The sequence below is a fragment of the Pollachius pollachius genome, assembly GCF_949987615.1.
Source record: "Pollachius pollachius genome assembly, chromosome: 1".
NCBI lineage: Eukaryota > Metazoa > Chordata > Actinopteri > Gadiformes > Gadidae > Pollachius > Pollachius pollachius.
In genome coordinates, this window is record NC_136934.1 from 51,935,401 (window position 1) to 51,949,068 (window position 13,668).

Genomic DNA, 13,668 nt, shown 5'->3' on the forward strand with positions numbered 1-13,668 from the left:
ACACACACGAGCACACACACACACACACACACACACAGGGGTACACTCTTTCAGTGGTGATTTTCACATGACTTGACGTGGGACGAGATGTGTAATAAATGCGGTTGCCATGGTCGACCGGATCTGTTTAATTCAAATGAGTGTTCATTCCACCCTAATGGCTCTGTGATATTCTCTGTTGACAGGCCATAATCATAGTTGTTACGGTTGCCTTTGTGCAGGTAAGTCATAATTACTGCATTACACGACTATATCTAAGACGCATTATCAAGCCTTTCATATCTTCCCACACATGTTAAAATAAGTAAGAGCACCAGTTTATACTGTGTTTTTGGTAGCTAAACGGACATACACACACTTAAGAGCTATAATGAAATTGTTGTCAGAGCTACACTGTACCAAATCACACGCTCTTAGAGATACTCTCACACACACTAGGCAGAGGAAGAGGGTTTCATTGTCATTCTGAAATGGCCTTCCGTCTTCTAGTTTAAGCGTGCTGTGAGTCAGTGAACCGCGGTGAAGAGTGTTTTGCTGCCAACGTGTCTGTTGGCAGGTGCCTTCTTCCTGGTGGATTAATGAGCGTGCGTGTGCGTGCGTGCGTGCGTGTGTGTGTGTGTGTGTGTGTGTGTGTGTGTGTGTGTGTGTGTGTGTGTGTGTGTGTGTGTGTGTGTGTGTGTGTGTGTGTGTGTGTGTGTGTGTGTGTGTGTGCAGGAGTACCGTTCAGAGAAATCTCTAGAAGAGTTGGGGAAGCTGGTTCCTCCAGAATGCCACTGGTAAGGCTAGACAGAGGCTAGAGGCTGGCCACCTCCTGCATCGGGCCAACGGTTTACTGTGGTGCCTTGAATCCGGTTCACAACTGTTCGTCTTGTCTGTCTGTCTGTCTGTCTGTCTGTCTGTCTGTCTGTCTTTCTCTGTGTCCCTCGCCCAGTGTCCGCGATGGACGTCTGGAGCAGCTGTTGGCCAGAGAGCTCGTCCCAGGAGACACCGTCTGTCTGTCCGTTGGAGAGAGGGTCCCGGCCGACCTGCGTCTCTTCGAGGTACACACGCACGTACACACACACGCACATGAACAAACACAGTGTTTATTTTTCTTAGTAATTTCTAATTGCAGCAGATTATAATGTCCCAACCTGCATGTGCTTGATGTATGATTGAGCTCGGGATGACCCAAGAGGATCAGGTTATCTACGCCTGTTTGATCATTCCGTCGACGCCTTCATCCAAAGGTCATTTAGAGGAGTTAGGGGTCACGGCGTCAGCCTTACGGATGACAATACCGATACTGGGGTTTGAACCCTGATGAATGGAGAATGGAATATGTAGCGCATTCCTAAGCAGTGGCCACTAAAAGCACTTCACGATGTTGCCCAACATTCACCCATTCATACATACTTCTGAGCCACATTCCGCTGCTAATTGTGTCCCCCCCCACCCCAGGCCAGTGACCTGGCTGTGGACGAGTCGAGCCTGACTGGGGAGACCTCTCCCTCCTCCAAGACCACGTCTCCCCAGCCCCCGGCCTCCAACGGGGGGGACCTGGCCTCGCGCAGCAACCTGGCCTTCATGGGGACGCTGGTCCGCTGTGGCAAGGCCAAGGTGGGTGAACTGGTCTGGGACTGGTTCATACTGGTCTGATACCAGCCTGGACCAGTGGAGATGTTTAATTCAGAATGAAGACCGACCAATGCTTCCGTTTAATCTTCAGTCTTTGCTTGTAACGCTAAAGGAAGTCTTCCCCCCCCCCCCCCCTCCCCCCCCCAGGGCATCGTCATAGGAACCGGAGAGAACTCAGAGTTTGGGGAAGTGTTCAAGATGATGCAGGCAGAGGAGGTAGGCTGACTGTTATTGATCACGTCCTGTAACGGTGTGTGTGTGGGGGGTATATCTAACCTCCACCGCCCCCTGCTGGCTCCAGGCTCCTAAGACACCGCTCCAGAAGAGCATGGACCTGTTGGGGAAGCAGCTCTCGCTCTACTCCTTCTGCATCATAGGTACGGACCGGTGTGAGTGTATCTAAGTCTGTCCCTCTGTGTGTGTGTGAGTGTATCTAAGTCTGTCCCTCTGTGTGTGTGAGAGTGTATCTAAGTCTGTCCCTCTGGGTGTGTGTGTGAGTCTATCTAAGTCCATCCCTCTGTGTGTGTGTGTGTGTGTGTGTGTGTGTGTGTGTGTGTGTGTGTGTGTGTGTGTGTGTAAGTAAGTGTATCTAAGTCTGTCCCTGTGTGTGTTTGTGTATCTAAGTCCGTCCCTCTGTGTGTGTGTGAGTGTGTGTGTCTGTGAGTGTATCGAAGTCTGTCCCTCTGTGTGTGTGAGTGTATCTAAGTCTGTCCCTGTGTGTGTGTGTGCGTGTGTGTCTCTAAGCCTGCCCATCTGTGTGTGTGTGTGTGTGTGTGTGTGTCTCTAAGCCTGCCCGTGTGTGTGTGTGTCTATAAGTCTGCCCCTCTGTGTGTGTGTGTGTGTGTGTGTGTGTGTGTGTCTCTAAGCCTGCCCGTGTGTGTGTGTGTGTGTGTGTGTGTGTGTGTGTCTCTAAGTCTGCCCCTCTGTGTGTTGTCAGGGGTGATCATGCTGGTGGGCTGGCTCCAGGGCAAGCGGATCATGGACATGTTCACCATCGGCGTCAGGTAGACCCACACCCTGTTCACTAATGTCCCCAGCCTTCTATTAATGGGAGGGCTCCTTAACTCAGCCTTGGGCTATTCCCTTAACATAAGCCCTCAGCCGGTGTATATGCACTTAACACTTGAGCCCAGCGCATTGCTCCGTCCCCTGGTCACCTCCCCTGTTACCCTAGTTACCTCCCCTGTTACCCTGGTTACCTCCCCTGTTACCCTGGTCACCTCCCCTGTTACCCTAGTTACCTTCCCTGTTACCCTGGTTGCCTCCCCTGTTACCCTGGTCACCTTCCCTGTTACCCTGGTTACCTCCCCTGTTACCCTGGTTACCTCCCCTGTTACCCTGGTCACCTCCCCTGTTACCCTAGTTACCTTCCCTGTTACCCTGGTTACCTCCCCTGTTACCCTGGTTATCTCCCCTGTTACCCTGGTTACCTCCCCTGTTACCCTGGTCACCTCCCCTGTTAGCCTGGTCACCTCCCCTGTTAGCCTGGTTACCTCCCCTGTTAGCCTGGTTACCTCCCCTGTAACCCTGGTCACCTCCCCTGTAACCCTGGTTACCCTGGTTACCTCCCCTGTTAGCCTGGTTACCTCCCCTGTTAGCCTGGTTACCTCCCCAGTTACCCTGGTCACCTCCCCTGTAACCCTGGTTACCCTGGTTACCTCCCCTGTTAGCCTGGTTACCTCCCCTGTTAGCCTGGTTACCTCCCCAGTTACCCTGGTTACCTCCCCTGTAACCCTGGTTACCTCCCCTGTAACCCTGGTTACCCTGGTTACCTCCTCAGTTACCCTGGTTACCTCCCCTGTAACCCTGGTTACCTCCCCTGTAACCCTGGTTACCCTGGTTACCTCCCCTGTTAGCCTGGTTACCTACCAAAGTAACCTCCCCTGGTGACATCACCGTGGTAACCGTGGTGACCTCTCTGTGGTTACCCTGGTGACATCACCGTGGTGACCTCCCCACGGTAACCATGGTGACCTCCCCCTGGTAACCATGGTGACCTCCCCACGGTAACCATGGTGACCTCCCCCCCCCAGCCTGGCGGTGGCGGCCATCCCTGAGGGCCTCCCCATCGTGGTGACGGTGACCTTGGCCCTGGGGGTCATGCGCATGGTGAAGAAAAGGGCCATCGTCAAGAAGCTGCCCATCGTGGAGACCCTGAGTGAGTACTAACATGACCTATGACCCCGAGTACTAACACGACCTATGACCCCGAGTACTAACACGACCTATGACCCCGAGTACTAACACGACCTATGACCCCGAGTACTAACACGACCTATGACCCCGAGTACTAACACGACCTATGACCCCGAGTACTAACACGACCTATGACCCCGAGTACTAACACGACCTATGACCCCGAGTACTAACACGACCTATGACCCCGAGTACTAACACGACCTATGACCCCGAGTACTATCACGACCTATGACCCCGAGTACTAACACGACCTATGACCCCGAGTACTAACACGACCTATGACCCCGAGTACTAACACGACCTATGACCCCGAGTACTAACACGACCTATGACCCCGAGTACTAACACGACCTATGACCCCGAGTACTAACACGACCTATGACCCCGAGTACTAACACGACCTATGACCCCGAGTACTAACACGACCTATGACCCTGACTGGGTGGACCCTGAGTACTGCTAGTTTTAGTGCTAATACTACCCTACTAGCACTAGTAGTTGTAATACTAAACTACTAGTTCTAGTGCTAATACTACCCTACTAGTACTGCTGCTACAGTACTTGCAGCCATTGATTGATTGGGTGGTGTTGTGCCAGGCTGCTGTAACGTGAACTGATTGGGTGATCATGTATTGATGATGTATTGATTGGTCTGTCTGCAGGCTGCTGTAACGTGAACTGATTGGGTGATCATGTATTGATGATGTATTGATCGGTCTGTCTGCAGGCTGCTGTAACGTGATCTGATTGGGTGCTGATGTATTGATGATGTATTGATTGGTCTGTCTGCAGGCTGCTGTAACGTGATCTGATTGGGTGCTGATGTATTGATGATGTATTGATCGGTCTGTCTGCAGGCTGCTGTAACGTGATCTGCTCTGATAAAACCGGCACTCTGACCAAGAACGAGATGACGGTGACTCAGGTGTACACGTCGGATGGCCTCCACGCGGAGGTACGGGGGGGGGGGGGGGGGGGAATCCTCAGCTCTATTAAATGGACGGTGTAACAGAGTGCACCGTAGCTCAACCATCACCTCCACTGTGATTTAATATACTTTCACTGAATACTTGGGAGCACTTTGACATTAATGACTGACGCATGTTGTTGCTAGGAGACCATTGTGCTTGTGATGTGTTGGAGGGCGGGTCTAGTCTCTGATTGGCCGCCGGGCGTGTCCGTCTGCTCTCCAGGTGACGGGCGTGGGCTACAACGGGGCGGGGGAGGTGCTGCTGGATGGAGACGTGGTGCACGGCTACGCCTGCCCCTCCATCAGCAAGATAGTGGAGGTACACTCACTCACTCATTCACTCACTACTCACTAAGACTCACTCACTGACTAAGACTCATCACTCACTCAGACACACTCACGCAGACTCACTCAGTCACTAAGACTCACTCACTCACTAAGACTCACTCACTCACTCCCTTTCTTACTTAGACTCACTCACTCACTAAGAATCACTCACTTACTAAGACTCACTCACTCACTCCCTTTCTTACTTAGACTCCCTCACTCACTAAGAATCACTCACTCACTCCCTTTCTCACTTAGACTCACTCACTCACTCACTCAGAATCACTCACTCACTCACTAAGAATCACTCACTCACTCACACCGGCTGTATAATGATGCGGGGTGTTTCTGAAAGGTGTGTGTTCTTAACGTTTATGGTGAATTGTGTTCCTGACTATTTGTGTTGCAGGTGGGCTGTGTGTGTAACGACTCGGTCATCAGGAACAACACACTGCTGGGACGACCCACAGAGGGCGCTCTCCTCGCGCTGGCCATGAAGGTACACATACACTCACTCTCACCCCCCCCTGTATAAGTCACATCAGCCGTGGTGGGATTAGGTGGGAGCAGGGATTCCCAACCTGCGGTTCACGAGCCCTCTTGGGCTCTCGCGCTACAGATGGGGTCATGGGAGATGGCTGGCAGACTTCAGATATCTGAACATAACAACGGGTTTGAGAAGGCTCCCTGAGATATTTTCTATACAAGGATATACACATGTTGAACTGAGCTGACGCTCGGGGGCGCTGGGGGAGTTACATTATGTGTGGGGGGGGGCAGAAATATTTGGGGTGGTCCACCTCCTCAGAGCTTAATGGGGTCCCGAGTCTGAAGGACCGTAGGCCTTCAGACTCGGTCAGGCCCCCCGTCCCTCCGTCCGTCCGTCAGAGCCCATCGGGCCGGGGTGGTACGGGGTCCTGGCTGACCCAGATCTTGGGCTCCCCCCGGTCCTGACCCGGCTCCTGGCCCTCTCCTGTTGCAGGCCGGTCTGGAGTCGGTGCACCAGGAGTTTGTGCGTCTGGAGGAGCAGCCCTTCACCTCGGAGAACAAGTGGATGGCCGTCCGCTGCGTCCACCGCACCCAGCAGGTCAGTAGGCCTGGGACCAGGGCAGTAGGTCTGGGACCAGGTCAGTAGGTCCACCAGGTCAGTAGGTCTGGGACCAGGTCAGTAGGTCCGGGACCAGGTCAGTAGGTCCAGGAGGTCAGTAGGTCTGGGACCAGGTCAGTAGGCCTGGGACCAGGTCAGTAGGTCCACCAGGTCAGTAGGTCCACCAGGTCAGTAGGCCGTGGTCCGGTCAGTTGGTCAGTAGGTCCACCAGGTCAGTAGGTCAATCAGGTCAGTAGGTCAGTACCAGGTCAGTAGGCTGGGGTCCGGTCAGTAGGTCCAGTAGGCCTGGGTCCGGTCAGTAGGTCCGGTCTGGTATCCCAGGACCATACAGTGAAGAACAGACCCAGACATCCCCCTCCAGTAGGGCGGACCTTAGACTGTTACACATGGCTGGAGTGGTAACTAAAGGCTGTGTGTGTGTGTGTGTGTGTGTGTGTGTGTGTGTGTGTGTGTGTGTGTGTGTGTGTGTGTGTGTGTGTGTGTGTGTGTGTGTGTGTGTGTGTGTGTGTGTGTGTGTGGTGTTCTGTCTGTTGTGTGTGTTGTCTGGTGTGTGTTCTGCATGTGTATGTGTGTGTTCTGCATGTGTATGTGTGTTCTCTGCGGGTCTGGTGTTTGTGTTGTCTGTTGTGTTGTGTGGTGTGTATCCCCCCCTGGGTTCTCTGTGGGTCTGGTGTGTGTTCTGTGTGGTGTGTCTGTTGTGTGTGTTGTGTGGTGTGTGTCCCCCCCCGTCCTCTTTCCCCAGGACCAGCCCGGGGTGTTCTTCATGAAGGGGGCGTACGAACAGGTCATCCGCTACTGCGCCTTCTCCAACAGCCGGGGCGCCGCAGTACCGCTCAGCCAGCAGCAGAGGGAGCTGTTCCAGCAGCAGAAGAGCTACATGGGGACAGCCGGCCTCCGAGGTACCCTCACCCTCAGGATCCGGTCCTCATAGCAGACCACTGCTATGACCCCACAGCTAACAGACACCTGCTATGACCCCACAGCTAACAGACACCTGCTATGACCCCACAGCTAACAGACACCTGCTATGACTCCACAGTTACAGACCACTGCTATGACCCCATAGCTAACAGACCACTGCTAGGACCCCATAGCTTACAGACACCTGCTATGACCCCACAGCTAACAGACACCTGCTATGACCCCACAGCTAACAAACACCTGCTATGACTCCACAGTTACAGACCACTGCTATGACCCCATAGCTAACAGACACCTGCTATGACCCCATAGCTTACAGACACCTTCTATGACCCCATAGCTAACAGACACCTGCTATGACCCCACAGCTAACAAACACCTGCTATGACTCCACAGTTACAGACCACTGCTATGACCCCATAGCTAACAGACACCTGCTATGACCCCATAGCTTACAGACACCTTCTATGACCCCACAGCTAACAGACACCTGCTATGATAGGCAAAGCAGTCAATGCTGGCAATGAAATGTTTGTGTCCAAGCTCTCCTTCACAATGGCAAGAATATAAATAATAAAATAGTATAGGAGTAACAAGGTACAGTGCAATTAACCCATTCAGACCGGATCACGCATCTGTGCGTGTTTACCTTTAAGACCGGATTGCGCATCAATGCGTGTTTACCATTAACCCATTTGTACCGGCTGCATGGAGCAACATTGTATCTACTAGATACAATGTTGCGCCGCACAGAAGCCGGTACAAATGGGTTAAGGACTAAATAGTAATAAAACTAGAATATATATAAATATGTATGCACAATAAGATAGATAGCTCTAGAGCAGGGGTCACCAACCTTTCTGAACCTGAGAGCTACTTCATGGGTACTGAGTCATACGATAGATGGATCTAGATAGATAGATCTATAGATCTAGATAGATCTATATCTCTAGATCATTGGTCACCAACACAGCACCCAGTTTGATGCACTCTTCTGAAATAACAAATTTGTTATTATTAATGATACTCATCTATGTGAAGACACTGATCATGTTAATGATTTCTCACAATAATTATCAACAATGACGTAAAAAAGGTGGGAGAGTGCTATTTTTAGAACAGGCCCGGCGCCTCATATGTTCCTTGCGGGCGACCTGGTGCCCGCGGGCACTGTGTTGGTGACCAATGATCTAGAGATATAGATAGATGGATCTAGATAGATAGATCTATAGATCTATATGTTTGTGACCCCTGATCTAGAGACTGACTGACCCCAGAACCATCGCCTGGGACTCAGAGCCCTGGCTGGCTATCCCCAGACCAAGCTGAATCCTAGATGGAGCTTGGTCTGGGGAAGCTGCTGTCCTTTTCTTCAGCTCAAGAGGCGTGATCAACGGACCTAGTTCAACTGACTCTGTAGTCGATTGGCTGCTTGCCGTCGCTTCCCTGTCGTCATTGTGTTAGGCCAGCCAATAGGGCGCCAGGGGGAAAAGCCAGCTCGGTGATTGGCTCCCTTAAAAACCTATCGGAAGCAGAAAGAAGTGTGTTGCTCTTCTGCAGGGCGGACTCAAACCGCCGGCAGAACGGGCGGGGCGACCCAGTCTACTCGGAGCCCAGCCACGACACCCTGAATCACACTCAATACTTAAGGGGGGTGTGTGTGTGTGCGGGTGTGTAGTCCTGGCGTTCGCGTCGGGCCCTCAGATGGGCAGCCTGACCTTCCTGGGCCTGGTGGGCATCATCGACCCCCCGAGGTCAGGGGTCAAGGAGGCGATCGGTACGCTCATCAGCTCCGGGGTCGCCATCAAGATGATCACCGGAGACTCCCAGGAGACGGCCGTCTCTATAGGTACCGCCTGTCTGTCTGCCTCTATAGGTACTTTCTGTCTGTCTCTATAGGTACCGCCTGTCTGTCTGCCTCTATAGGTACTGTCTGTCTGTCTCTATAGATACCGCCTGTCTGTGTGCCTGTCTCTATAGGTACTGTCTGTCTGTCTCTCTATAGGTTCTGTCTGTCTGTCTCTCTATAGGTTCTGTCTGTCTGCTTTTTTTGCCCTTAGTATTCCTATAATAGTATTCCTATGCCCTTAGTAGGCATATTGTGTAATGTTGTGTGTGTGTGTGTGTGTGTGTGTGTGTGTGTGTGTGCAGCCAGCAGGCTGGGTCTCTACACCAAGGGCTCTCAGTCTCTGTCTGGGGAGGACGTGGACCAAATGGACCTGCATCAGCTGTCCCAGATTGTCCCGAGGGTAATCTGTCTCTGTCTCTCTCACCCTCACTCTCTCTGTCTCTCTCATTCACTAAGCCTCTGTCTGTCTCTGTCTCTCTCACCCTCACTCTCTTTGACTCTTTCCCTGTCTCTGTCTCTCTCATTCACTAAGTCACTCACTGACTGACTGACTGACTGTCTGTCTCTGTCTCTCTCACCCTCACTTTTTTTACTGTCTCTCTCATTCACTAAGTCTGTCTGTCTGTCTGTCTGTCTGTCTGTCTGTCTGTGTCTCTCTCTCTCTCTCTCTCTCTCTCTCTCACGGTACCCCTCCCCCCTCCAGATCGTGGTGTTCTACAGAGCCAGCCCCAGGAACAAGCTGAAGATAGTGAAGGTACGTGGTGTGGTCTTTAGTAGCATTTGGTTTCCTCAAGGCTTGTGTGTGTGTGTGTGTGTTAACAGGGTGTGTTAGTTAGAAAGGTTCTTTAATGTCCCCAAGGGGATAATTGTTTTCACACAGTCAAGTCAGTTTCAGGGCAGCATACATTTAAAAAGACACAACACAGTGTAGCAACACAATGTAGCAACACTGAGCAGCAACACTGTGTAGCAACACAATGTAGCACACAGACAACAAATAAACTCTCTCCCCACATATACCACAGAAAAACACATATACCAGTCCCTCCAGAAAAACGCAATTATGCGATCGCATAATTCAACGCATAATCAGCCAAAGTCTGCATATTCATGCGGGGCCGCATTTTTTCAAATATGCCTCACTTTCACCGCATAAATTGCTGATTTCCGCGAAAAATATGCGGGGCTTGCATGGTTTCATAATCCCCGCATTTTTGTTGCAAAAAAGTAACATATATTTTAGCAGAAAGTTGAAAAATGTTGCGTTTACTTCACACAAGAGCAGCCATTTCCCCCTGTTGCCATGGGAACGTTATGAAGTGACGTAATTACGCGACGTGAACGTCATCGAAAAGCTGCATTTTTTCGCAAGTTCCCGCAGTTTTTGCAAGTAGCTGCAATTTCATCGCATAATATTGCATAAATATGCCGCATATTTCATCGCATTTTTTAAGAAAATGTGCCGCATAATCAAGGATTTTTGGCCGCAACAATCACAAAAAAACGGCGCATTTTTCTGGAGGGACTGATATACAGGAATAAACATGACATGGACAATATACAGTGATGAAAAATCAACATATTTTTGTTCAGAGCTACGATGGCTGAGAGGACAAAACTTCTTTTAAAATGGGCTTTTCTCCAGTCTAGTTCCCTATATCTGCGGCCAGATGGGATTAATTTGAAGAATTTGTTAAGTGTGTGTGTGTGTTAACCCGGTCCGTGTGTGTGCAGTCCCTCCAGAACATCGGCGCGGTGGTTGCCATGACGGGTGACGGTGTTAACGACGCCGTGGCACTGAAGGCCGCGGACATCGGCGTGGCGATGGGCCTGACGGGAACGGACGTCTGCAAGGAGGCGGCCGACATGATCCTGGTGGACGACGACTTCGCCACCATCCTGTGAGTAACCGTTACTGACCATTACTGACCAACACTAACCAATACTGACCAACACTGACCAACATTAACCAATACTGACCAACACTGACCAACATTAACCAATACTGACCATTACTGACCAACATTAACCAGTACTGACCGTTACTGACCAACATTAACCAATACTGACCATTACTGACCAACATTAACCAATACTGACCATTACTGACCAATACTGACCATTACTGACCATTACTGACCAACATTAACCAATACTGACCATTACTGACCAACATTAACCAATACTGACCATTACTGACCAACATTAACCAATACTGAGCATTACTGACCAACATTAACCAATACTGACCATCATTAACCAATACTGACCATTACTGACCAACATTAACCAATACTGACCATTACTGACCAACACTGACCATTAGTGACCATTACTAAAAATTACTGACCAATAATGAACATTATCAACATAACAGTAACCATAACTAACATAGATCTAACCATTAACAACATAGAACCAGCTAGTACCTACAAAGTACTAACACAGTACTACCACAGTACCTTCATACAACTAACATAGCACTAACATAGTACTACCGTATTACTACCGTAGTACTCACTGAGCCAGTACTACCATAGTACTACCACGGTACTCTCTGAGCCAGTACTACCACAGTACTCACTGGCGCTGTGGTTCTCATGTTGCAGCTCTGCCATCGAGGAGGGGAAGGGGATCTACAACAACATCAAGAACTTTGTCCGATTCCAGCTGAGCACGTAAGCCTCCCCCCCCCCCCCCCCCCCCCCCCAGGTAATGACAGTCCCAGTGGTGCATCACTGGTTGTGATGCAATATGCAGCCAGTCCCTTGACCCCGCCCACCCCCTCTCCCATTGGTCCCCAGGAGCATCGCAGCGCTCACCCTCATCTCCTTGGCAACGCTGATGAACTTCCCCAACCCGCTGAACGCCATGCAGATCCTCTGGATCAACATCATCATGGACGGCCCCCCCGCACAGAGGTACTGGTGCATGATGGGAACTGTAGTTCGTCTGTGTAATAGTGTGTGTGATTATGTACTGTAACTGTTTGTGTGTGTTTACTGTAACAATGTATGTGTGTGTGTGTGTATTGTAACAATGTGTGTGTACTGTAACAGTGTGTGTTATGTATTGTAACAGTAATTATAATAATACATTAGATTGTATAGCACTTTTCTCCTACTCAAAGCTAGGGGTGCAACGGATCACAAAACTCACGCTTCGGATCGTGTCACGGTTTTTGAGTCACAGGTCGGATCAACAACAACAAAAAAGATTACAAGACAAATGTGACTTTAAATGAAATCTTCAAATGTGAAAAAAACAAAATAAAGTGAAAAATTAGGTAATTATCCTGCTTCCTTTAAGCATAGTCAATATTTAAAAAAAAATGCTTGTGTCCACATAAAATAAAAACTTATAAAAAATAATTTAAACAAAACAAAGTGCATTCTGAGGCATTATTCCTTCTTCTTTTTAACATGGATAGTAAATAAAAACTGTCCAAAGGAAGCACAGCAGACCTGGATTTACAACTTTAAATTCAGGATGTGTGCATTGCCTGGGGAGAGTTTAGACTCTACACTCTCCCCAGGGAATGCAGACATCCTCATCTTCTTTATTCGTCAAGTATGGTAGCGAAAAACAGTTCCTGTCGTGTTTTATTTGGCATTTTGTAAATCCATTGATTTCTGTTGGAAGACTCATTCCTCGTTGACCGGAAACAGAAAGGGGGGCTGGTTGAAGTCTTTTCGCTCGGTTCTAGCCTTACTGTTGATATGGAGAACCGAGCGAAAAGACAACAACAAATCATAAACAGCCCATTCCCGGTTCCGGTCCGGTTTCCGTTTCAATGGGATTTACGAAATGCCAAATAAAACATGACAGAAACCGTATTTCGCTACGATACTTGATTAGGAACACCACTAACCACTCGGTGAGCGGCACATTTCTGAAAACGAACGTTTAGGGTTGTTTTAAGGACAGGTTTGTGAATGCCCATAGCCAGCCATTCTGAAGCAGGCAGGGGCGAATCGAAATGAGCCAAATACCCGAGACAGGACCAATAGTCAACATTTCGGTGTGTCAACCACTATATTTCATCCTAGACAAACCAGAAAGGGGGCTCAGTGGGCTAAATACCGGAATTGTCCTTTAACCCATTTGTCTCTCAAACGGGTTAATGGTAAACACGCATTGATGCGCAAGCCGGTCTTAAAGGTAAACACGCACAGATGTGTGATCCGGTCTGAATGGGTTAAACATGCGCTGATCACATGAACGCACAACTTTTTTTATTATTTTTTTATCAGCCGATCCGCGGATCACTTGCGTCCCGAACCGTGAGGGTTGATCCGTACGGTTCAAGGGTTACCCGTGAACCGTTGCACCACTACTCAAAGCACTTCAGTGTGTACACTATAACAGTGTGTGTGTGTGTGTGTGTGTGTGTGTGTGTGTGACTGACTATGTATTGTAAAAATGTGTGTGTGTGTGTCTGTGTACTGTAACAAAGTGTGTGTGTGTGTGTGTGTACTGTAACAATGTGTGTGCGTGTGTGTGTCTGTGTACTGTAACAGTGTGTGTGTGTGTGACTATGTATTGTAAAAATGTGTGTGTTTGTGTGTGTCTGTGTACTGTAACAATGTGTGTGTGTGTGTGACTATGTATTGTAACAATGTGTGTGCGTGTGTGTGTCTTGTGTACTGTAACAATGTGTGTGTGTGTGTGACTGTG

At 49.6% G+C, this 13,668-nt stretch overlaps 1 protein-coding gene across 2 annotated transcripts in view; it reads left to right on the forward strand.

The window, feature by feature from the left end:
- Nucleotides 1-13,668, forward strand: part of atp2c1 (ATPase secretory pathway Ca2+ transporting 1) — a 31,749-nt gene that overhangs the window by 14,409 nt on the left and 3,672 nt on the right. For both annotated transcript variants that reach the window (XM_079748385.1, XM_079748384.1), the window contains exons 5-23: nucleotides 186-221; nucleotides 715-776; nucleotides 932-1,040; nucleotides 1,441-1,599; nucleotides 1,765-1,833; nucleotides 1,919-1,994; nucleotides 2,555-2,621; nucleotides 3,651-3,775; nucleotides 4,674-4,771; nucleotides 5,010-5,105; nucleotides 5,523-5,612; nucleotides 6,096-6,200; nucleotides 6,964-7,120; nucleotides 8,821-8,991; nucleotides 9,294-9,391; nucleotides 9,695-9,745; nucleotides 10,726-10,892; nucleotides 11,601-11,669; nucleotides 11,796-11,912. In XM_079748385.1, the coding sequence (XP_079604511.1) occupies nucleotides 186-221; nucleotides 715-776; nucleotides 932-1,040; nucleotides 1,441-1,599; nucleotides 1,765-1,833; nucleotides 1,919-1,994; nucleotides 2,555-2,621; nucleotides 3,651-3,775; nucleotides 4,674-4,771; nucleotides 5,010-5,105; nucleotides 5,523-5,612; nucleotides 6,096-6,200; nucleotides 6,964-7,120; nucleotides 8,821-8,991; nucleotides 9,294-9,391; nucleotides 9,695-9,745; nucleotides 10,726-10,892; nucleotides 11,601-11,669; nucleotides 11,796-11,912 (1,922 nt within the window). The remainder of the gene's footprint in view (nucleotides 1-185; nucleotides 222-714; nucleotides 777-931; nucleotides 1,041-1,440; nucleotides 1,600-1,764; nucleotides 1,834-1,918; nucleotides 1,995-2,554; nucleotides 2,622-3,650; nucleotides 3,776-4,673; nucleotides 4,772-5,009; nucleotides 5,106-5,522; nucleotides 5,613-6,095; nucleotides 6,201-6,963; nucleotides 7,121-8,820; nucleotides 8,992-9,293; nucleotides 9,392-9,694; nucleotides 9,746-10,725; nucleotides 10,893-11,600; nucleotides 11,670-11,795; nucleotides 11,913-13,668) is intronic.